The following is a 25,354-nucleotide window of genomic DNA, read 5'->3' on the forward strand; positions in this document are numbered from 1 at the left end:
GACCAGAAGATAGAAATAAACTTTATTCTGTGAATTTATTTATCTGAATCTACAGCATCCAAATAACCAAACAGAGCAATATAGGAACATTGAGTTAGGGAACTGGAGGGAGAGGGAAACACCACTATGTTTTTTATATTCATAAGTAAAGAGCAGAGGACTTTGATGGATGACCCCTAAGTGAGTCACAAGTTAGGCCAGGTCTACACTATAAACTTCCATTAGTAGAACTATATTGCTCAGGGCTGTGAAAAATCCACACCCCTCAGTGAACGCAGTCGTACCAACTGAACTCCCGGTGTAGACAGCAGTACGTTGACGGGAGAGCTCCTCCCCTGGACATAGCTATCGCCTCTCACAGAGGTGGATTAACTACACTGATGGGAGAAGCTCTCCTGTCGGCGTAGGAGCGTCTTTACTTAAGCATTACAGCGGCGCAACAGCGGCGGTGCAGTATTTTAAGTGTAGACCTGCCCTAAGACAAGCAGGCTCTGCTGTGACCCTGGGAGTGGCTCCTGGTGTCTGCTGGTTGGTCAGTTCGTGTGTGTCTGGAGGATCCCAGAGTTACAGAGATAAGCATGTAAGAGGGCCAAGAAACTCCACTCACCAGCATAATGCTGAGCACGTCAGTCTTGTTCTCCCTCACCATTTTATTGAGAGTCTCACAACACTCGGTGTTTTTCTTACAGTCCCAGCTGCTGGAGTAGATAGATTGCAAGGGAACTCAGATTGTATTACAGATACATTTCCAGCCTTCATGTTTGTGTAGAAAAGCTTGAAGACTGGAAACAAGTACATCCAGAAAGCTCAGAAACCAGAAGGCAGAGAAAAATAACTTAATATTAAAAAAGATTAAGACAAACATGATTTTGGGGAGCCAGACACATCATTTTCATATGCTTAAGGCTGGCAATGCGTGATAGCCATAATTTATATATTTCCCACATCTTTGCTCTACTTTAGGTATCTCATATTGAGAGTGATACTCACTCCTCTGCCATGGTTTTAATCAGATAGATCATCGCGATAAACAACGAATTGATTCCGATATTTGACACGCCGGCTCCCAAAGAAGGGGATGATCTTCCCAGTGAAAGAAGATGTGAAAGTAAAGATTGGCTCTGTGCCAGAAGATGTAATATCATAAAATGTAACTTTCTCCCCTTCATAATCCATGTAAACTCCAATGTTACTGGGGCTATGACGTAGGCCCAGAGCAGTCTTAGGGGAGGTGAGGGCCCAGTACTCATTCCCTGTACTCTGCAAAGCCCAGATCCCCTCCTCTGGAGTACAGCTTATCGCTCCCTCGTGTATCACAGACTCTTTGGCAATGCCCAAAACCCAAAGATGTTTGTTCCCCACCTCCGCTTGCCAGTAACATCTCCCTGAGGTGAAGCCCAGCACACAGGCAGCAGGGTAAAACCTGCTCTGTGGCACTAAATATCTTGTGTCTTGGTATTTCTGTATCACACGCTCATCTGTGGACACGATGGAACAAGGATTTGCCAGGTCTGGATCTGGAGTGGCCTGCACTGCAAGAGGGAAGAGAGAGACAGAAGGAGAGTGTTAAGATCTGTCCTCACTGCAGAGTTAACCCAGGCGCTTACTCAGCTGCTAACCCTGATGCCCTTCCTGTCCAGATGCATAAACACCTCATCCGAGTTCAGGGGTGCTCTACACCCAGCACAGGCACCGACTCCATGGGTGCTCCAGGGCAGAAGCACCCACAGAAAAAAAATAGTGGTGCTTGGCACCCACCGACAGGTCCTACCGATTAGCTCCTCCCCCTCTCCCCACAGCACCCCCCACGCACTGACGGGCCCTGCCGATCAGCTCCTCCCCCTCCTTCCCAGCGCCTTCTTCCTGCCACGGATCCGTTGTTCAGAGGTGGGTAGGAGGTTCTGAGGGGTAGGGGAAGCTGTGGGGGTAGGAAGAGGTGGGGGGGAGGGGTGGGGGCTTGGGTCAGGGACTGGGGCAGAGTGAGGTCAAGCAACCCACTGGAAACTGGGGAAGTTGGCACCTCTGTGCAGGCTAAACCACTCCAGTGCTGAGAGTCAGAGTCTGAGGCCAGAAGGGAACCAGGTCATCTAATCTGACCCCCGTATATCACAGGCCACCAACCCCACCCAGCACCCACCTACCCCAACAACCAACATTAGCCCAAAGCAGGACAGCCTACAGCAGACTGGACTATTTATGTGCCACAGGCAGAGAAGAGGAGGCACCGAGGTACCAGTGCCTGAGGCCCCACAATGCAGGGAAATGATTCAGTGAGATACCCCCAAACAATCCTGGTACGTCACCCGCATCCATGTGCTGCAGAGGAAGGTGAAAACCCTCCTCCCCTCACTGCCAGCCTGACCAGAGGCAAAATAGCCCTCCAGTGCCTTCCCACAATTCCCCTGTGAAAGACAGACCAGGTACCCCACGAATCACTGGGAAAGAAACACAGAATAGCTCAGCTCACGGCGGCACCACCAGCCATGGGACGTGCTCCCAGACGTCCTGGAGACTCAGCAGCACGAGTGAGGACACAGTAAGTGAGGTCAGGCTCAGCAGCATGGCTCCTTGCGCCTAGGGTTACCAGCCATCCAGGTTTCCCCAGACATGTCCGGCTTTTTCAGCCTTAAATGGCCGTCCAGGGGGGATTTCTAATGAAGTAGAAATGTCCGGGATTTCCCCCTTCCCCTCCTGCGGAGTGCGGCGCGGCTGATTGGACGCCTGGCCTGATTGAAAGCCGCTCGCAGCCACTAGGGCCTCTAGCAGCCAGAGTCCCTCCCCCTTCCCCGCTCCCTCCTCCCCCACAGAGCAGCATGGAAGTGTTTGAGTCCACGTGGAACCTGCATTTCTCCCTCTGCCGGGTGAGCGGGGGGGGGGGAGCAGGGCAGGTGGCGGGGTGTGTGTGTGTGTAGAGGCTGCAGGGCCAGTGGGGAGCAGGGGGCACAGAGCCTGCAGGGGTGGGGGGTGCAGAGGCTGCAGGGCGAGTGGGGAGCAGGGGGCACAGAGGCTGCAGGGGCAGGGGGGTGCAGAGGCTGCAGGGTGAGGAGGAGCAGGACAGGCAAGGGCATAGGGGCTGCGGGGCGAGCAGGGAAGCACTTAGCAACCCCCAACCAAGATCACAGCGGGAGGGAAGAGGGGGAATGCGGGGTGCTCAGAGGAGGGGGCAGAGTTGGGGCAGGAACTTTGGGGAAGGGGTTGGAATGGGGGCGGAGAAGGAGTGGGGTTGGGGCAGGGCCGGGGGCGGGGAAGGGGCGGAGTTGGGGCAGAGCCGGGGGCAGGACCGGGGCCCCGTGGAGTGTCCTCTTTTTTAAATGTTTGAATATGGTAACCCTACTTGCGCCCAGCCCAGGCTAACCCGGGTGCCGATCCCCAGGGTTCACTCTACAGTGCAGACAGACCCTTCCAGGCAGAGCTCAGCCCTGGGGGAGGCTAGGACCATTTCTTACACTCCCCAGCAGGGCCGGCTCTAGAATTTTTGCCGCCCAAAGCAAAAACAATTTTGGCCACCCCCCCGGTTCTTTAATTACCCCACCCCCGGCCCCGCCTCAACGCCGCCCCTTCCCCAAATCCCCAGCCCTGCCTTCTCCCCCCAGGCTCCCAAGCCTGGGAGGGAGGGCAAGTAGCGGCGCGCGACTCAGCTGTTTCGCGCGCCGTGGCAGCAGTAGCGGAAGTGAGCTAGGACGGCCGGGGCACATTTTTAGGGGCGGCATTCTGGCACCACCCATGCCGCCCCAAGCACCAGCTTGTTTTGCTGGTGCCTAGAGCCGGCCCTACTCCCCAGTAGCCCCGGGCGGGCTGGGGTGGGCCCTGAGTGTCAGTCCTGGGGAGCTGCCTGTTGGCTGAAGCTGAACAGAAAATTCCCTGTCGTTCCCACCAGGCATCTAGGAGGTATTGTTGGGGGGAGGGGGTGACAAACCGGGATTTTTGGGGGAATTTTTTTATGAAGCCAATATGTGCCTCAGTTTCCCTATATGCCGTGTTGTTACCCAGTAGGTGAAAAGGGAGTGTTTGCTCTCAGGGCAGGCTAAGCTGCCCACGTCGCTGTCTGGGGCCTGAGGTCCTCAGAAGACAATGGCAAGTCCAATTGCCTGGACATAGAAACAGCAACCAGCCCCCCGGAGAGCTACGGACTTCCCCACCTCTGCGGCTGAGCTGCATCGCCCCAGCTCGGGAACAAAGGACTAGAGGTGGGGGAGGGGTGAAGCGGAAGTTACGTGTTGGCTGCAGGAAGCAGTGGGGAGCAGAGGAGCTGACTTCCTGGGTGCTGCTTGACCCCCGCTCCGCCCCAGGTCCCACCCTCACTCCACCCTTTCCCCCACGTATCCATCCTATCCTGCCTCTTCCTGCCCCTGCTCCTCCGCCCACCACTGAACAGTTGATCGCAGTAAGTAGGAGGTGCTGGGAGGGAGGGGAATGAACTGATTGGCCGGGCCACCGGCGGGTGGGAGGAGAGGAGAGGGAGGATCTGATCCATGGGGCTGCTGAGGGGTGCTGAGCACCCACTATTTTTTTCCCATAGGTGCTCTAGCCCCAGAGCACCTACAGAATTGGCTATGGTGGGGGCACACCTGGGAGTCTGAGAAAGCAGATCAGATGGAGAGGGAGACAGAGCTTGAACAATGGACTCTGCTGTAACTTTCATTTCTCTGTGCTAACCAAGGTCTCCCTGTGCTGTGGTGCAGAGCAGTGGACTAAAACCCAGTTGCTTGACAGTGACAGCGGTGGCTGAGTGTCGCTGCTGCACACAGCTCATGTTGTGAGGCAGGAGGGCTGAAGGCCCAGAGGTCCAGCCTGAGGAGTTGGTGAAGCCGCGTGGCTTACCCTGCAGGAACAGTGGGCTGATGTTGGGGGTCTGGCGCATTGAAGGGGCTCCTCCCAGAGACTGTTCCAAAGCTGGGGCCGTAGCACCAATCCTGGGGATCCGTGGCAGAGGGGATCTCAGTCTCCTCCCCCGATCCCTCTCCCTTGCTGGGGGTGCTCCACATCCAGCAATAGAACCGAGCAGGGGATGCAGCAGACATCAGGAAGAGGACGTTAACAGGGACACCAGCTAATGCATTTGAAAAGTACTAAATTGTGTCTGCGCTAGTCGCACTTAATGTGGTAACTAGTCTGGTGAGGACCAGGAGTCGGGGTCCAGCCTGCTTCCCGACACGCCTGTTGATTTCAGAGGGGCTATTAAGACTCCTGGAGATTCTCTAACACACCAAAAAGGGACTCCAGGCCCCAGAGTGTTTCCTCCTTCCCCAGTCCAGAGAGCAGATGATTACTCCATGTGGTTGGGGTTTTATATGTGCCTGGTGGATTATTCTTACAATATTGATTTGGGGATTTGTTGCAGAGGGAAGAGATATGGGATCTCTATGGAGGAAGGCAGTAGACCGGCTTCTGGTCAGTGGATGGGAAGAGGAGGTCGCAATTTCGGTCCTTTCTCCATTCATCCAGTAAAAAGCCTTCCCCTGCCAGACCATGGCTCTCTAGAGAATCTAGTTATACATGTATCTAACTGAGCTCCTTACTCCCTGCTGTTAAATTCCATTCACCCTCTGAATACATCTGAGAAGAGACAGTAGCCTGGCTTCTCTGGTGCAAGACAGCTCCACCGAGCAGAGTGAAGAGAACATTAGGTAGCTAGTGGGTCAGACCAATGGTCCATCTAGGCCAATAGAGTGGTCAATGCCAGGTGTCCCAGAGGGAATGAACAGAACATGTATTCATCAAGTGATCCATCCCCTGTCGCCCATTCCCAGTGTCTGGCAAACAGAGGCTAGGGACACCATCCCTGCCCATCCTGGCTAACAGCCATTCATGGATCTATCCTCCATGAATTTATCTAGTTCTTTTTTGAAGTTTGTTAGTCTTGGCCTTCACAACATCCTCTGGCAAGGAGAGCCACAGGTTGATTGTGCGTTGTGTGAAGAAATACTTCCTTTTGTTTGTTTTAAACCTGCTGCCTATTAATTTCATTAGGTGACCCCTAGTTCTTATGTTATGAGAAGAAGTAAATAACACTTCCTTATTTACTTTTTCCACACCCATCATGATTTTATAGACCTCTATCATATCTCCCCTTAGTCATCTCTTTTCTAAGCTGAAAAGTCCCAATCTCATTAATCTCTCCTCATATGGCAGCTGTTCCATACCCCTAGTCGTTTGTTGCCCTTTTCTGTACCTTTTCTAATTCCAATATATCTCTTTTGAGATGGGAAGACCACATCTGCATGCAGTATTCAAGATGTAGTTGTACCATGGATTTATAGAGAGGCAATATGATATTTTCTGTCTTATTATCTATCCCTTTCTTAATGATTCCCAACATTCTGTTTGCTTTTTTGATTGCCGCTGCAGTCCTGATTCCCTGCCTGGTTCAGTACTGGCCTTAGCACGGTCTCCTCCCCAAGGGATCTTCCACCAGCTGGGGATGGATGGAGCCCAGCACATGAGTCCATGCTCCTGACACTAGGGGAGGAGGGAAGTATAGCATAGGAGCTGTGGGAGATGCTTCCTTAACTCGTTATTTCCCAGTTTTCAGAGCTTGAAATATGGGTTCCCTTCATGTTCTGGAAGCGTACAAGGCACTGATGGTCAACCTGCACTCTGTGTTAATGACGTTTTCCAGCAGCGAAGCTTGTCTTTCATACAAAAAATAAAAATAGAGCAAATTTCTAGTCCTTATAATTACTGAGAGAAGCAGCAAAATGTGACCTGAGTGTGCCCTAAAGACTGATTTTTGGACCTAAAAAAATGTACCCTACTTTCCAATTGTAAATAGTATGTGCACGTTCATACCTCACAAAATGGGAATGGGTGACAGGATGGATCACTGGATGATCACGTGTTCTGTTCATTCCCTCTGGGGCACCTGGCATTGGCCACTGTTGGAAGACAGAATACTGGGCTAGCTAGACCATTGGTTTGATTCAGTCTGGCCGTTCTTATGATATAATGATTCCTTCTAACCTTGGAATCCATGACTCTGTATTGGTGGAAACCTCTTGTTTGAATTCAGAAGCTTCTTCTAAAAAATTAATCCTGAGATTTTAATTAAATAATTGTTGTACGAAAATATCCTCATGAAAACTTACCCTCTTTCTCTGCCTTTGAGATCAGAAAGCGCAGTTGATAGGGCAGGGTCTCTAGAGAAAGAAAAGATCAGAGGAGAGGTGATTTCCCCCCTTTCTTGTAGGAAAATAGCCTCATGAAAACAGGACTTGATTCACAAAGAAACTTAGGCAAGGTGATGCTTAGCATCACAACAGCCAATGTTTAGACACCTAGAAAGATCTCATGGTTAAGACAAAAGACCACCTTGGCTTAACCACGAGATCTTGCATGATCTAAAAAATAAAAAGGAGTCATATAAAAAATGGAAGCTAGGACAAATTACAAAGGATGAATATAGGCAAACAACACAGGAATGCAGGGGCAAGATTAGAAAGGCAAAGGCACAAAATGAGCTCAAACTAGCTATAGGAATAAAGGGAAACAAGAAGACTTTTTATCAATACATTAGAATCAAGCGGAAGACCAAGGACAGTGTCAGTAAGGAGGAAGAAACAGTAACAGGAAACTTGGAAATGGTAGAGATGCTTTATGTCTTCTTTGTTTCAGTCTTCACCGAGAAGTCTGAAGGAATGCCTAACATAGTGAATGCTAATGGGAAGGGGGTAGGTTTAGCAGATAAAATAAAAAAGAACAAGTTAAAAATCACTTAGAAAAGTTAGATGCCTGCAAGTCACCAGGGCCTGATGAAATGCATCCTAGAATACTCAAGGAGCTAATAGAGGAGGTATCTGAGCCTCTAGCTATTATCTTTGGAAAATCATGGGAGACAGGAGAGCTTCCAGAAGACTGGAAAAGGGCAAATATAGTGCCCCTCTATAAAAAGTGAAATAAAAACATCCCAGGAAACTACAGACCCGTTAGTTTAACTTCTGTGCCAGGGAAGATAATGGAGCAAGTAATTAAGGAAATCATCTGCAAACACTTGGAAGATGGTAAGGTGATAGGGAATAGCCAGCATGGATTTGTAAAGAACAAATCATGTCCAACCAATCTGATAGCTTTCTTTGATAGGATAACGAGTCTTGTAGATAAGGGAGAAGTGGTGGCTGTGGTATACCTAGACTTTGGTAAGGCATTTGATACGGTCTCGCATGATATTCTTATCGATAAACTAGGCAAATACAACTTAGATGGGGCTACTATAAGGAGGGTGCATAACTGGCTGGATAACTGTACTCAGAGAGTAGTTATAAATGGTTCCCAATCCTGCTGGAAAGGCATAACAAGTGGGGTTCTGCGGGGGTCTGTTTTGGGACCGGCTCTGTTCAATATCTTCATTAACGATTTAGATATTGGCATAGAAAGTACGCTTATTAAGTTTGCAGATGATACCAAACTGGGAGGGATTGCAACTGCTTTGGAGGACAGGGTCATAATTCAAATGATCTGGACAAATTGGAGAAATGGTGTGAGGTAAACAGGACGAAGTTTAACAAAGACAAATGCAAAGTGCTCCACTTAGGAAGGACAATCAGTTTCACACATACAGAATGGGAAGAGAATGTCTAGGAAGGAGTACGGCAGAAAGGGATCTAGCGGTTATAGTTGACCACAAGCTAAATATGAGTCAACAGTGTGATGCTGTTGCAAAAAAAGCAAACATGATTCTGGGATGTATTAACAGGTGTGTCGTGAGCAAGATACGAGAAGTCATTCTTCCACTCTACTCTGCGCTGGTTAGGCCTCAGCTGGAGTATTGTGTCCAATTCTGGGCACCGCATTTCAAGAAAGATGTGGAGAAATTGGAGAGGGTCCAGAGAAGAGAAACAAGAATGATTAACGGTCTAGAGAACATGACCTATGAAGGAAGGCTGAAAGAATTGGGTTTGTTTAGTTTGGAAAAGAGAAGACTGAGAGGGGACATGATAGCAGTTTTCAGGCATCTAAAAGGGTGTCATAAGGAGGAGGGAGAAAACTTGTTCACCTTAGCCTCTAAGGATAGAACAAGAAGCAATGGGCATAAACTGCAGCAAGAGAGGTTTAGGTTGGATATTAGGAAAAAGTTCCTAACTGTCAGGGTGGTTAAACACTGGAATAAATTGCATAGGGAGGTTGTGGAATCTCCATCTCTGGAGACATTTAAGAGTAGGTTAGATAAATGTCTATCAGGAATGGTCTAGACCAGGGGTCGGCAACCTTTCAGAAGGGGTGTGCCAAGTCTTCATTTATTCACTCTAATTTAACAGTTCGCGTGCCAGTCATACATTTTAATGTTTTTAGAAGGTCTCTTTCTATAACACTATAATATATAACTAAACTATTGTTGTATGTAAAGTAAATAAGGTTTTTAAAATGTTTAAGAAGCTTCACTTAAAATTAAATTAAAATACAGAGCCGCCGGACCGGTGGCCAGGTCTCGGGCAGTGTGAGTGCCACTGAAAATCAGCTTGCGTGCTGCCTTTGGCACGCATGCCATAGGTTGCCTACCCCGGTCTAGACAGTATTTCGTCCTGCCATGAGGGCAGGGGACTGGACTCGATGACCTCTCAAGGTCCCTTCCAGTCCTAGAATCTATGAATTGATAAAGTCACTGTGATTCACGAAGCAGGAGTTAGGCACCCAGGCAATCTGTACCATGAACAGGGAGAGAGATGCGCCTTGGAATGAGATTCATAAAAGCCAGCATGCTAGGCATCTCCCTGCTTACGCCAGCCAGTGGGAAAGGCCAAGGTATGGGGGTGTGCCAAGCCCCGGTGCTCTCAGGGAGTACCAGCGACTGAGTCTGGGCAGCACTGTAGGTGCCTCCCTCGGTGTGGGATTCTCAGCTGCGACCCCTCTCTTGGTGTCCGGCAACTGTGCCATTTTTTTGCAAGATGCCTCGGGGGAGGAAACCCACCTTGCTCATAACTTTTACCCCAGTGGTTGGAGCACTCAGCTGGCCTTTGGGAGACCCCTGGTTCAAGTTAACCCTGTGCCGCAGAGGGAGCAGGGATCTGAAATGGGATCTACCACCTCTCAAGGAGTGCCCTAACCTTTGGGCTGTAGGATTTTCTGATGCGGGGTGCCCACATGCCCTCCTGTGGGAGAGGTTCCACTGGGGATAATCAATAATTCATTGGGCCGGAGGCAGAGAGAAATCACGAGAACGTCTCTGTAGCCAGGTGGTTAGAGCACGCCCTGGGGAGGTGGGAGACCCAGAAGCCTGTCCCTCTGCTCAATTATTTATACACCATGGATCAGATTCGAAAGAGGAAACAGAGAGGCCTATATCAGACCCCTGCTGGAATCCCTTCTTCTCCTGTGGGAGACAAGGGATTTGAACTGGTGGTCTCCCATATCCCAGGTCAATACCCTAATCACAGAGCTATGATGTATATTATAAGGGAGCATCAATGTCCCTCGGGCCTGGTTCTTTTGGGTAAGTGTTTGCCTATAGGGCCTGAGCCAGTAAGTATTCTCAGAGCAGGCATCTCAGATTGGGCCCTGTAGGCGAGTTAGGAGGAGGAACGCCTTTCTTTCCCCTGTTCGTGTATCTCTCTGGGGCCTAGGTGTCTGGACAGCGAGACTGGAACTGCAGGGCGCATGCACAGAGGCAGAAACATAAGTGCCTAGGGAACATTTACCACAAAAACAGAGGTGATGAGTGATTTTAGGCACCTACAAGGTTTGGTTGCAGCTGAGCGGGGGGCTTTGTGAATCCCAGTGGGATCTGATTCTGGGATTCAGGTGCCTAAAATGGCAGGTAGCCCCAAGTCCTTTTGTGAATCTAGCCCTCACCCTTTCTCTCTGCCTTTGGGCTCACAGGTCAGTTCAGAGGGCCGGGTCTCTAGAGAAAGGAAGGATTGGAAGAGGTGATTTCATGTTGTCTTGACTCTGGTGACATTCCTACCATTAATTAATGTAACTGTGCTTGAAAGACAAGCTTTGGAGCTTACACAGAGCTCTTCTTCAGGTCTGTGTAGCTCAAAAGTTTGTCTGTCACCAACAGGAGTTGCTTCAATAAAAGCTGTTACCTCCCCGGCCTTGTCTAATATTCTGGGACTGACATGGCTACAGCAGCACTGGATGGAACCGTGCTGTAATTCTGAGACGGCCCAAAGGAAAAGACCATAGAACGAGAGGCAGATTGGAATGGGGAGACCTTTCCAGCGAGACCAAACTAAAGTGAAATCATCGTCCAAAATATAATATCTCGCACCTCTCCATCTCCCACCTGCCTCCAAGGATCTCAAAGCACTGGGCGGCATTCACTAATTACCACAACAAGGTAGGCTGGCCATTATTTCCTCCTTTTTAAAGATGGAGGAACTTGAGGTACAGACTCTGGGATTTTCAAAAGGGCTGAGGCCATGTGGTGGCCAATTCCCATTGACGGTCAGAGAGATGGGTGCCTAAATCCCTTAGGTCCCTTGGAAAATCCCAGCCAGGGAGGTTAAATTCAAGATTTTCTATAACATCTGGTGATTGTGTGTCTCTGAAATTCTGAGTGGCCAATTTTAACACCCAGGGTTGGGTCTGAGACAATCCAAGTGGAGGCCTGGCGAACTGGCATCAGCCCTGAGCCCTCCCCAGCCCACCCACAAAGACGTCTAGCTGGGACGAGCTGAGAACTAATAGGCCAGAATCCATCTCCTTCCACAGTCAGAGGCACATCTCGATGTACCATCACTGTAGCATGAGCCCAGATAACTGTTCAGTTACCTTTGAATTTCTTCAGAGCCTCCTGCAGACAAACATTTCTTTGAGAAGAGACGCCGACTCTCTCTCTCAGGTCCTCTGGCACGGCCACTGGTTTCTCAAACTTCACCTTCTCACACCTAGAGGGGAAAAAACCAAACATTCTCTAAAACTTTTCTTTCTTTTGTGAGAATGAGCTACCAGAGGCTGCTCTCTTGTGGGTTCGTTGTGAGCCTCTAACTCCCACTGGTGAGTCAACTGCCCTCCTCTCTGGAGTATTTAAATGCCTAGATTCTCAAATGGGAGTTGGAGAGTAAGGGGTCCACAAGCTGTCCGTCAGAGAGAAGGGCATAATCTTGTGGGAAAGGATGCTCCAGTGGTTAAGGGGTTGTTGTAGGACTCTGGAAACCTACGCTCCACTCCCTGCTCTGCCACAGCCTCCCTGCGTGACCTTGGGCAAGTCACTTAAGGCCTGATTTTTAAAGGTGACTCCTGGGATTTTCAAAAGCACCTAACCAAGCTAGGCTCCCAACTGCCAATGATTGCAATGGGAGGTGCCTAACTCGCCTAGCTGCTTTGGAAAATTCCACCAAGTGCCTAGCTACATGTCAGGTGTCTAAATACCCTGCAAAATCTGACCCCGGGAGTCCAATCCCCTTCCAACATCATGACACGTAAGGGGGGGTGGGAAGGAGCTACGTACCTGCTCCAGGTGCTTCTGATGTCCTAGAAGAGAGAGAGGAAAGAAGAAAAAGAAGAGCTCAGTCCCACGAACCACAAGCTGGCGATTGGTCCTGCTCTGGAGAGGACTCACTTTGCCATCCCTAGTCGAGCTCTAGATGCAGTTCTCTGTAGTTGCACCTTTAAAATTCCATTTACAGACTTTGATGGATGAAATTCCCTAAGCATGCACCATGATTGTGGGTTTTCTCCTTCTAAATTCTATTTTGCCTGTGCCGAGGGCACTTGCTCAAACTGACTGATCAGACACATGAATCCCTGACTTCCACATGCAACTGCTGTGTCCAGAGCATTTGCCTTTCTCCATGTGTGCAATTCTAGAAACTGGATTCATTCCCATTTCTTAACAGGCTCTGCAAAGAGCTTCGCTTTCTTAATCTCCTACTTCCTAGAAACTGGACTTGTGCCTTTTATTGCTTCCATATTATTAGGGCCCTTCATTTTCAGTTTTTATTTTAGTGAAACACTGAAATTCCCATGAAAAATTACCACCACAACAAAAACAGCTGAAAATCAGTGCAAACAACTCTCTGGGTAAATATCGGGGTTTGTTTTGGTAGATGAAAAGACACGAAATTCAGTAGATTAATGCTTTGAATTCCGTTCATCACTGTGGTTTGCTGCAGAACTAAAACAGAGCTCAAAACACAATGCCCCTCTGAGTTTAAGAAAACAATAGATCTCTAATCCCCAAATGAAAAGTTTTATTTGAACAAACAGTTTACTGGTGTAGACTTAGAACTATTATCCTATAAACATTCACATTTAATAATTGAGTGTATGCGCTGCAAATGGTGTGGCCCAACTTCATCCTTTGATCCTGTTTTTCTTTCTTTAACCCTTTCGAATACTTCCTTGTGTTCTGAAACTTATTCTGATACAGATTATCATTTTCTTCCCATTTTAGTGCGTCAAATCTTTAACCCATTGTCTGCTAACAGTTTGAAATGTGTACCTGGTGGGTATGAGATTGATCAGTACGTTCAGATGCACACGCACTTCAGACCTTGTGTGCGTGCCTGTTGGTTAGTGTGTGTATCTTCTAGAACAATATGTTCTTACTTCAGCAGGCAGATTTGCATATACACACAGATAATGTATTATCGGAATACAGAGATCTCATGCAATGGATTGTATTTTCCTAATAAAACAAGTTTTTTATATATTTGAATGATACAAAAGTAGGATGAAAATCAGAAGAAAAAAAAAAGAATACTTTTTGTGAAACCCAGGAATTTTTTGGTAAAAACTGGATTAAACTGAAAACGAAGGGGCTCATATATGGTGTCTCAGGCATTGTTGAAACATCTGCCTTTAAAACGACAAGCCTGTTTCCACATCGCAAATATTAGAAATGTCAAAAATTTTGTTTTCCCTCGCTTTGCTAAAGGACACCCTGACAGTCTCCATTGTGGAGGGGGAGCTCTCAAAGAAGTTAGTAAACTCCAAAGTTAATCACTCAGAATCTCTCCCTTCCCTGGGCAGGGATCTGGGTGTCTCTAATTGTCTCACCTGCAGGAATTGGCTTGTTGGCTGCTGATACTTCTCTTCTATCTCACTGATCAAGTCACTGAGATGGGAAATCTCCTCAGACAGTTTGGTGACATTTTCATCCTGTATCTTCACAATTTCCTTGTCCAACTCTTCCAGCTGGGCCAGCAGGAGTCGCTCTTGTTCCTCCAGGAACTGCCGCAATTGCTCAAATTCAGACACAATCTTCTGCCTCTCAGCTACTATCTTTCCCTGTAATGAAGAGAAACAGGAAAAGGACAGGTCAGGGACTAGGGTTGCCAGATGTCCAGTTTTCGACCAGAAAGTCCAGTCAAAAAGGGAACCTGGCAGTGTCCAGTCACTGCTGACTGGACACTAGAAGTCTGATTACCCAGAGTAACTGGCTTCCAACACCAGGTGCTGCTGCTGGGAGCCTGGAGGAGCACTCAGGGATGGCTCTGGGGCGGGGGAGAGAAGTACGGGCAGCTCCCCCGTCCTGCTCCAATCACCCATCAACCCCCGGAGTGTGGCTTTCCCTCCCCCGCCCTTCCCTAGTCACCTCCACACCCCTAGAGCCCTGCTCAGCTGGCAGGGGGAGGGAGGTGGAGAGAGCAGCAAGCGACAGTGAGAGGGGAAAGAGGAGTGGGGGGCGAGGCCTCGAGGGAAAGAGGCGGAGCATGGGACGGGGCAGGTTCCAGCGCTCAGCATCCAGTTTTCACAAATGAGAAAGTTGGACAGCCTATCAGGGACATGGGGCGAGTCTGGGAACAGTTCTTCGAGCCCTCTTTTCATTTCACCCTACTACGAACATACGGAAGAGATTTCAGGAGAACATGCCTGATATTCATTCAGGCCAGGTGAGAGACTAACATGTTCCAAAGTGCCTTGGTGACTTAGGAGTCCAATTCCCATTTTCAAAGTTACTTTTTGATGCTTAGGCGCCTAAGTTTCTTTGAAAGTGACTTTTGAAAATAGAACTTAGGGTAAATTTTCAGAAACAGCAAAATCATGTAGTAGCTGAAACCCATTAAAAATGAATAAGGAGCTGCTTTTAAAAGATATTTATATGTCTAAAGAGGCATATAAGCCCTGAGAGGGATTTTCAGTATCACTTAGGTGCCTAAGTCCCCTAGACTACAGAGGATATTAGGTGCTACTTAGTTGCTTTTGGAAATCTCACTAGGCCTCTGTGCATTTTAAGCCCCTAAATATCTTTGAGAATCTGGCCCTTAACCACTTGTAAAATTGTAAACCTTAGGTTCCAAAATCACTGAGGCACTTTTGAAAATGTCACCCAATATCTCGAAAATGATGAGTCTTCAGGTCTGAGTGGCTTAGTATATTTTGCTGATCATCTAGACATAGGCGGCGAGTTATATTCTTTTGTGGTGCCCAGGCTCCAGGAATATTCAGGGCTAGGGGCCCTGCTCCACCAATATTTGGAGCTGGGTCTCTCCCCCGGCCCTGCCTGAAGCGGTCCCCGGCCCCCGCCTGCCACCCCTTCGCCCGCGCATCTCCCCCACATCTCCGCCGCGTCCCTGCCTGAAAGAAAGTGGTGCGCGCCTCTCCTGTGCCTGCTTGTGCTGCCGGAATAGCACATTCCTAGGCAGAGCGGTATCCTACACTACACCAGCTCCTGGCCTCAACTGCTCTCTGCTGCCCCAGGGTCCTAGTGCCCCCACCCGCTAATGGCAAGGCAGGGTGCCCTTACCCTGCCCTTCCACCCTAGCCCTGAGCCTCTCCAACGCCCCAAACCCCCCAGCCCCAGCCAGAGCCTCATCCCCCCTCACCCATATCCTCTGCCCCAGCCCTGAGCCCCCTCCTGCACCATGAACCCCTCATCCTCAGCCCCACAGCCCTTACCCTGCACCCTCTCCTATCCCCAAACTCCCTCCCAGAGCGTGCACCCCCTCCCACTTCCCACACACCCCCTCCTGCCCCCAAACTCTCTCCCAGAGCCTGCACCCCCTCCCCCTTCCCACACCCCCCTCCTGCTTCCAAACTCCCTGCCAGAGCCTGCACCCCTAACACCCTCCTACGCCCCCACCCCCAGCCCGGAGCCTGCACCCAAACTCCATCCCAGAGCCTGCACTCCCTCACCCCTTCCTGCACACCCACCCCCTGCCCCAACCCGGAGCCTGCACCCAAACTCCATCCCAGAGCCTGCACTCCAGACCCCTTCCCCCACCCAAATTCCCTCCCAGAGCCTTAGGCAGGTCGGGGGCGGAGTTTGGGGGGGGGGGGGAGAGCTGGGGGGGGCGGGTTCTAGGCAGCACCAAAATTTCTACAAACCTACCACCCATGCATTTAGATTCTTCCAATAGCAGAAAGGTTGGAGGGGTGGGGTCTGACTCCATATCAGGAACACATTGGCAGAGAGTTGTGGAGAAGACTGAAGGAAAGTTCTGCTGGTTATCCACACAAAACGCCAGGTACAACATATACTGTGCAAAATGCTTTTTCTCCAGCTCTTACATGTTTCATCTGGCATTGTGTTAATTACATTGTCCCAGAGGAAACCAGTCGTTTCTGGTGGTTATAGATGGAGATTCAGGGTTGGATTTCAGAGATACAAAACAGCCATTGGGTACCTAAGTGACAGTCCTATTGACTGTCAAAGTGAATTAGGCACCTAATCACCATACGTGCCTTTAAAAAAAAATCTCCCCTGAAATCAGTGTTTGTAGCTGGATTTGGACCCACTGATGTGTGGGGAATAAGATCAGTGCTTTGAATTGAAACTGCAAGCAAGTGGAGGAATCAGCCCAGAGGGATGATAAACAAAGACAAACATCTCACCCTGTAAGGGTGTGTCTACAAGAGGCAAAGCACTTGAGTTTATCTAATACATTATAGCTAATCCTCATCTAAACTCAACCTTGCTCCTAGTTAGCACATTTTATCTCAGTTTAACTGGACAAGGTGAACCCTACACACCACACTAGGGTCAAATTAAATTAGGTTTACAATGTTTGCATGTCAGGGGTTTACACCAGTATAAAGACATTACATTACAAAGTGATTTGAGGTACATCCGTACTACACAAATGTTATGGTGGTGTGTAGAGGACGTACACAATGTGTCCCTGCTAACATGGGCATAAATAGCAGTGTAGATGGTGAGGCATGGTTTAAGCAAGTAGAGTCACGATATGCCTGAACCCTCTGGGTATAAACCCTACGGACATGGCTCTATACGGCCCCAAGCAGGGCCTCCCCCATCTACAGTGTTAAAAATAGCAGTGTAGTGTCCCGCTGTCTTCCCACCGCAGGTAAAGGCTCCCGAAGTGGGGAAAGGCTCCAGCAGCTCTGCTGCCTTCCCCTACTGGAGCCTTTCATTCACACGTGTAGCTACACACCACAGCGTGGACACAGCCTGCTTTTCACTGTGCCGTGTAGCTACACATGCCCTGCAGGTCGCCCCCAGAGCTGTGCTGTGTAGATGTCGCCAGAGCTAAATCAGGCAGTGCTGTGTATAGACCAGGGCTGACACTCTCCCAGCACAGAGAGAGACCAACTCTGACTGATGTAACTGCTGGACCATCACAATGGGAACCTACCAGATATTCCTGGCTTTGCTTCTCTCCAGCCTGTTTCCACTCCAGAAGTTCTTCTCTCTCTTGCTTCAGGGTGTTCAGTCGGGTTTGAATTTGTTCCTGAGGCAAGAAAAACAATGTTTGGGAGGGTCAGGTGGCTGAGGAGTCTGTCCTCACAGATACATTTATATACATTGCATGTGCCTCTCAGGCTGTCCCACTGACAGTGGTCATGACAATGTCACAATTGTCTCTTGAGAGGTGGGAGATTCCAGTTCAAATCCCTTCCCCCTCATCAGGCAGAGGGAGAACTTGAACCAGGGTCTCCCGCATACCAGGTGAGTGCCCTTCCCCCAGGCTAACCATGATGAAGAAGGTCTGCTGCCTCCTCACTGGCCGTTTTATGTGGATTGACACAAGTGCGAAACTCCATCTTGCACGAAACAGCTTAGATGCCTAAGCCCCCTTACTCCAGGAGAGGGGTTCCTAGGTGTGGATCACAGAGACAGGCCCATTCCGACACCAAACTCTGAGTGGTGGGACTTAGGACACACCCCTCTCAGCAGCATCTCCCATTGTAATCCTGTCAATTACAGGCTAGTAAGCCTAAGAGCTTGTTGATAAGTACAGCGCTGCAGCTGTACCGATATATCTGCACCGCTGCAGCGCAAACGGTGGAGACGCTCTATGCCGATGGGAGAGAGCTCTCCCGTCAGCATAATAAACCCACCTCCACGAGCGGCAGAAGCTTAGGGTGGCGGAAGAAGTTCTCCTGCTGACATAGCACTGTGCACATGAATGCTTATGTTACTCAGGGAGGTGAAATATTCACAGCCCTGAATGACCGTAAGTTTTGGCGACATAGGCTGTATTGCAGACAAAGCCCAATTTCAGTACCAGGTAAACTGGCTGAAACTACAGTAAAGAACAAAATTGTCAGACACAGATTAATATGATTTGTTAGGAGAAGAATCAACACAGCTCTTGTAAAGGGCAATCATACCTCACCAATCTATTAGAATTCTGAGGGTGTCAACAAGGATGATCCACTGGATATAGTGTACTTAGACTTTCAGAAAGCCTTTGACAAGGTCCCACACTAAAGTCTCTTAAGGAAACTAAACAGTCATGGGATAAGCGATAACCTTATCTCATGGATCAGTAACCGGTTAAAATATAGGAAATAAAGGATAGGAATAAATGGTCAGTTTTCACAATGGAGAGAGATCTCTACTGGGACCAGTGCTGTTTAACATATCCCTAAATGATCAGGAATAGGGGCTAAACAGTGAGGTGGCAAAGTCTGCAGATGACACAGAATTACTCAAGGTAGCTGAGTCAAAGCAGACTATGAAAAGTTACAAAGGGATCTCACAAAAATGGGTGACTGGGCAACAAAATGGCAGCTAAATTTCACTGTTGATAAATGCAAAGTAATGCACATTGGCAATCATAATCCCAACTATACATATAAAATGATGTGGTCTAAAGGAGCTCTTACCACTCAAAAAAGAGATTTTGGAGTCATCTATGAAAACATCTGTTCATAAAAGCTAACAGAATTTTAAGAACCATTAGGAAAATGATGGATAATAAGACAGACAATATCATAATGCCATTAGAGAAATCCATGGTGAATCTTGAATACATCATGCAGTTCTATTGGCCCCATCTCAAACAAGATATATTTGAATAGGAAAACATACAGGAATAAAAATAATTAGGGGTATGGAACAGCCTCCATATGAGGAGAGATTAAAAAGACAGAGTGTTCAGCTTGGAAAAGAGACAACTGGGGTTGGGTCTATAAAATCATGGATGGTGTAGAGAAAGTGAATAGGGAAGTTTATTTACCCCTTAACATAACAGGAACCAGGGGAAATTAACAGGCAGCAGGTTTAAAAACAAACAAAAGGAAGTACTTCTTCACACAACACACAATCAATCCATGGAACACATTGCCAGGGATGTTGTGAAGGCCAAAGGTATAAGTGAGTTCAAAAAAGAATTAGATGAGTTCATGGAGGATAGGTCCATCAATGGCTATTAGCCAAGATGGTCAGGGATTCAACCCCATGCTCCAGAGATCCCTAAAACCCTGACTGCCAGATGCTGGGACCAGATGACAATGGATGGATCATTCGATAATTGCCCTGTTCTGTTCATTCCTTCTGAAGCACCTGGCATTGGCCACTGTCAGAAGACAGGATACTGGACTAGATGGACCTTTGATCTGACCCAATGCAGCTGTTCTTATGTCCTTAGTGATTTTCTAGGTGCCTAAAAGTTAGGCATTGCAATGCTGAGCATCACAACACCCAAGTCCCTTTGGGGATTCAGGACTAAATCTCCTTTGAAAATGAGACTTCGGCTCTAATGTCAGTTGGTGCTTTTGAAAATGTGCTCCGAGAATCTTCTTCCATAATTCACCCAAGGTGAGGTGTTGCAGAGCCACACAGAGGATCTAAAAGCACAGCTCCCATTCATTTCAATTGCAGCTGGGCATCTCAGGCCCCAGTCTCAGCCCTGCATTACTTCTATGCTGTATGTGTCACGCTGCCAGGGAACAGAGAGGCCTTGGGGACCCCAGATCTGAGGTAGAGGCTTAGGGACTTTGTCCAGACAGCCCTTTGCCTCCAGCGAATCCTCCAAGTGCTTCAGGGAAATGGGTTAAAGTCGTATCCATTTTGCAGCAGTGTAGGATAGGGTGTTCTGCTCCCATGCAATGACATGGAACAGTATATGAAGAGATCTGGATGTCAGAAAGTTAAAGCTGAGCAACTTACAGGGAAGGGAGTTTTGGTAAGAGTGTTTAAAACACTTTTTTTAAAAGTGTATATTAAACTCCAGGGCCTAATGGGAGAAAGGGACTCCAGGTTAAAAATCCAACACACTCACAAGACTCATAAATATTGTGCTTGATTGTTTGGCATGGGGGAAAGGGTTTGTTCTCACTTCCGAGGTGCTCCGGTACTGAGACTCAACGTGGTCCTGGGAATCAGCCTTTTTCTTCCTTTAATCTAGAGTGGCAGACAGCACAGTGGATTCTGCCCAGAGTGGATTGCTCTGTCAAACAGGCTTTTTAAGGTTCCATCCACTTGGGCTTCATGGGCCCTAGAATGTTGCATCGAATTTGTGGTTCAAATGGATGCATAAACCCAAAGCAAAACTCCAAAGTATGCGTGGGCGGGACGTGAACCACTGGTTCGGGGAGGCTAGCCACCAGACCAGCCCCTTCTGCTTGAGGCCCCGCCCCCACCAGAGCCAAGAGCCCCCCCATCGTGACAGCTAGCCCCTCCGCCCCAGGAACGTTGGATGGCATAATCACCGGCCCCAGCTGGCCAGAGCCCTCGGCCGCAGGTCAGTCCCCGCTAACCCCAGCCCAGCCACAGAGGGGAAGAGACGCAGCACGCTGGTGGGAAGCAGGAGGGGGCCTGGGAGTGGAGGGTGGGCAGGGCCACGCAGCACGCTGTGCCTCCCCTGACTTCCCACTGTGTTTCAGGAGCAGCAAAGTGACCCGCCTTCAGCAAGCCCGGGAAAACAGGAATTCATCATCCTGGTTTTCCCTTGAGGAAAAAATTAAGCAGATTAACCTTAGTTTTTTAAGCAGAAATCTTTCAGTGCATCTTATGCTTCAGAAAGTAACAGGAAAGGAACCCATTGAGAATGCTGCTGACAATGTCACGTTACTGCTGCTTCCAGGAAGCAGCCAGCGGTCATCAGATACGAAATGCTCAAGCTGGGCACTACGCCAGGCACCGGCTCTGTCGAAACTCAGCTGTGCTGAGAGGTTTATAATGTGAGGTTTGGTCCTGCCATGCGGGCAGGGGACTGCACTCGATGACTCTCGAGGTCCCTTCCAGTCCTAGAATCTATGACTATCTACGATTGTAAAGCAGTGCCTGACAGGAGTGATGAGAGGCTGTGTGGTCTAGTGGCTAGAGAACGAGGAGGGACATTGGGAGGCCAGGGTTTAATTCCTGGTTCTGCTACTGAGCTGTTTTGTGAGCTTGATCAAGTCACTGCCCCTTCAAGTCCCTCCCATTCCTTTGTCTTTGTCTCTGAGGGTGCCCACAGATCAGGCCCTGCAGGTGAGAGGCAGGAGAACATCTGTCTTCACCCAGCTCATGGGTGTGGCCAGGAGACAGGCAGCCAGAAGCCTCTAGAGGGAGGCAGCTGTGCACATGCCCAGAGGCAGACACAGGCACTGAGAGAACTTGTACTTTGAATACACAGGCACTGAGTGACTTTGGACTCCTACAGAGCTTGGCAGTAGCTCTGGGGATTGCAGTGGAGCCTAGAACTGGCATTTAGGTGCCTAAACCCCAGCTGTATGCACCTCACTCTGGGGTTTAGGCACCTAAGTACCTTTGTGAATCCCCAGCCTTTGCCTCCCTGTACCTCAGCTCCCTCTCCTGCACTTTGTCCACCTTGACCAGTGGTCCCCAAACTGTTGAGCGTGCACCCCTAGAGGAGTGTGGAGGAATATTCGGGGGGCCCACGCCAGCCCCCACAGGGGGCAGGGGAGTGCCAGCCACGCATAGGCGCAGGAAGTAGGGGTGCATGGGGTGCTGTAGCACCCCCAGCTTTTGCTTCGGGCATCCCAGCTGCTGGCCCGGGGGAGCGCTCGGTTGCAGAGGGGCGGGCGGCTACACCACAGGTGTATCAGCACAAAGTGCTCTCGCTCCCGTTTTGCTACTTTGGGTGTACTGAGCATGCTCACTCGAACTGAGCATGCCCAGTAACCTTCGCTGTAGCCACTGCCCTCTCTCTGCCCTTACTTCTACTTATGCTTTGCTGCCTCCTCTTTGGGGGGGTTTAAAAGGATTAAGGGGGCAAATCGCAGCGGGGGGGCTGTCAGGGTCTGAGCAGGGGGCAGAATTTTACTGGCCTGGGGGGTTCAAGCTACTATAGCTAGCGTCAGAAGAGGGGCTGAAGGGCAAAAATCGGTGGTGGGGGGTGAGAGCCGGGGTTAAGCGGGGGAGGGGAGACGCTGCCAGACCCCGTGCGGGTACAAAACCCCCGTTTAGGGAGGGGGAGGGGGGGGAACAGTGACCCCGTGGGATGAGCCACCCACTGTGCTCGCTGATCTAGGGGTGTGGGGGGGGCAGAGGCTGTTTTTTTGTTCTCACAGGGACGCTGCATGTCAGCCTCGGAGCAGGGGGCGGGTTCCTGGGGCTGGGGTCTTAAAGGCACAGGCCTCCAATTCCTAGCCTGTCAAAGCTTAATCAACGCAGCTCCTCTCTATCCTATACAAGTGTTGCAGGGCCAGGGCCGCCCAGACGGGGGGGCCAAGTGGGGCAATTTTCCGCAGGGGCCCCCACGAATATGTCGGAGGCTGCCCCCGCCTCCGTCTTCCCCCGGTGTCTCAGCGTGCCGCGTCCGGGAGCGGCCCTGGCGCACTGCAGCGCGGTGGCTCCAACGCGGTCCGGGGCCGCTCCTGGTCGCAGCACGCTGAGGCTCCAGGAGAGGGGGTAAGCGCCATGGTAAGGGGTGGGGCACCCCCCCCGACCCCATCCTAACCATCACCATCACCCAGCAACAGCCCATTATGTAATTGCAAATGTATACAGACCATTAAAGCATTTAATGTTTTAAATAATGTATTTCGTGTATTTTCAAATTATTAAAAATTAATTTTTGAATGTATGTCACTGGTTATTTTTTCACATTTCCAAATACATGTTACTATAGTATTGCAACTTTTTTTAATGGAAGGGGTCCCCGAAAATTGCTTTGCCCCAGGCCCCCTGAATCCTCTGGGCGGCCCTGTACACGGCTACGTTACTGATCCAGCCAGGAGACTGAATGCGGTGAAATATTGTACAGACACTCCCTCCCTCCAACTCTGCCTCTCACATTTTGAATATGTAAAAGTGTCTTCTATCAGTTTCTATGCCTATATGAAATCACTGCAGCTCATTTCTCTTATATAACGTGCTGAGTTGCTAACTCCCTCCCAGAGCCCACATGTCTGCACCCCCTCCTGTACCCCAATCCCATGCCCCAGGTCAGAGCCTGCACCCCTCACTCAAACTACCCATAGCCTGCAACCCTCCTGCACCCCAACTCCATCCCAGAGCCTGCACCCCAAAAAGGGCTGGATTAACTTTTTGTGGGCCTGGTGCTAAACATATTTGTGGTCCCCACGGGGGAAATGGGGACATGGGGCATGGGGGGCAGAGTCCTCAGAGCGACGGGCTGGCCGGGGGCAATGGGAGATGGGTCATGGCACGGCAGGGACAACCCTGCTCCACCCAGCCCAGTATAATGGCACTGTTTACAAACCGGGAGCTGCCAGACGCACACTGGCCAGCCCGGCCCTGTGCTCCCATCATGCTTCTTCCCCTTCGGGGCGGGCCCATGACCCCAAGGTGATATCAGAGTGGCCCCTTTGGTTGATCTGCTTCCTCCTGGCTAATGTGACAAATTGATCTATTGTACAATTGAGGCGCGCTGTTTCACGTATTTGTGTGTGAGTCCGTGAAAAGGGAGGTAAGCTTTGGGGGTATGGAGCATGCCCCTGAGCCCAAGGTGAGACCAGAGTGGCCCCTTTCATCGATCTGCTTCCTCCTGGCTAGCATGCCCCTGAGCCCAAGGTCATACCAGAGTGGCCCCTTTCATTTTTTCCACTGGCTTCCACCTTCCTTATTTCCAATGACTTGTCTGCTCATGCACCTGTCACTGGTCCATGGGGTTGCGAATCAGGAGGGATGGGGTTTGTGGTCAAAAACACTCATGGTCTGCTTCCTCCTGGCTAATGTGCCAAATTGATCTATTGGACAATTGAGGCACGCTTTTTCACGTTTTTGTGTGTGAATATGTGAAAAGACCCCCACAAACCCCCATGCCCAGTGCCCTCCCACAGACCACTCCGAACCCCCCCAGATCCTCTCACTGCCCAGTGCCCCCTAGCTGTAGACCCCCCACAGCCCTCCCACAACTGCACAGTGCCCTGCCCCTCCCCGCCGAGAGCCCCCCCACAGATTCCCTCACTGCCCAGTGCCCCCCACCGCCCCACTGCCACAACTGCACAGTGCCCCACCCAGACCCCTGCACACTTCCCAGTGCCCCAACACACACAGATCTCCCCACCCCCCACTGCACAGCACCCCCCAGACCCACTAGAGACCTACTCTCCCACACCCTAACCCCCAGCCACAATACCCGGCCCTGATGGGAGGTGACTGTGTCTGCCAGGCTGAGCCGGTAGCGCAGCCAGAGCTGGTCCTGGGGCAGGATAACTCCGGCCCCTTGGGGGTGCAATCAGCCAGGCTGGAGCAGGAGCAGGGCCTACACGGGCCAGGCTCCGTCAGGACCCACATGCCTGGCAGGACCCAGCTGAGCCTCCCACACTGTCCCCCTCCCCCAGCCGTCCTCTGGGACTGGCTGAGACTGGCCCAGCCTCTGCACCAATCCCAGGTGGCTCTTTCCCTGGGGAGGCAGGTGGGGCCCCACAGGTCCCAGGCAGTGGAGACAGCTCAGAGCTGGAGCAGTGCTGGGGAGTGGGGCATATCCCTGGGACATGACTCCCGAGATCCCACCCACAGCCATTGGCCCCGTGGCCAGCAGCCCTGCCGAGCCCACATGGTGGCCCCCAGCTGCTGGGTGATGAGCCCTCTACAGCAGCAGCATAGCCAAGTTCTAACATCAGGGATTTCTTGTATTATGTATAGTGAGTGTATTATATAAAAAACAGGTAGTAGGGTTTACAATGTTCTAACAAGAGATTATGCTATTACCATTATCCAGTCAACTTGCACACCACTATTTTGAATTAGTGATAATTCACAGAGAGCGAAAGAAAAAAGCTGAATTTAGAGAATAATTATTAACCAGATTCTTGGTTATTCACCAGCAACTTTGCTCCAGTCCATAGCACAAAGCACCATAAACCCAGTAGA

The 25,354-nt window shown here is 50.0% G+C and overlaps 1 protein-coding gene across 1 annotated transcript in view; it reads right to left on the minus strand.

Moving 5' to 3' along the window:
- The window catches only part of LOC128847237 (zinc finger protein RFP-like), a 33,292-nt gene continuing 7,938 nt past the window's right edge, over nucleotides 1–25,354 (minus strand). Inside the window, exons 3-8 of the mRNA XM_054046614.1 lie at nucleotides 17,475–17,570; nucleotides 13,936–14,166; nucleotides 12,386–12,408; nucleotides 11,707–11,822; nucleotides 7,086–7,136; nucleotides 1–1,532 (exon numbers count right to left, since the gene is read on the minus strand). Of these exons, the coding sequence (XP_053902589.1) occupies nucleotides 1,006–1,532; nucleotides 7,086–7,136; nucleotides 11,707–11,822; nucleotides 12,386–12,408; nucleotides 13,936–14,166; nucleotides 17,475–17,570 (1,044 nt within the window). The 3' untranslated portion in view covers nucleotides 1–1,005. The remainder of the gene's footprint in view (nucleotides 1,533–7,085; nucleotides 7,137–11,706; nucleotides 11,823–12,385; nucleotides 12,409–13,935; nucleotides 14,167–17,474; nucleotides 17,571–25,354) is intronic.

This window comes from Malaclemys terrapin, chromosome 13, assembly GCF_027887155.1.
Source record: "Malaclemys terrapin pileata isolate rMalTer1 chromosome 13, rMalTer1.hap1, whole genome shotgun sequence".
Lineage (NCBI taxonomy): Eukaryota > Metazoa > Chordata > Testudines > Emydidae > Malaclemys > Malaclemys terrapin.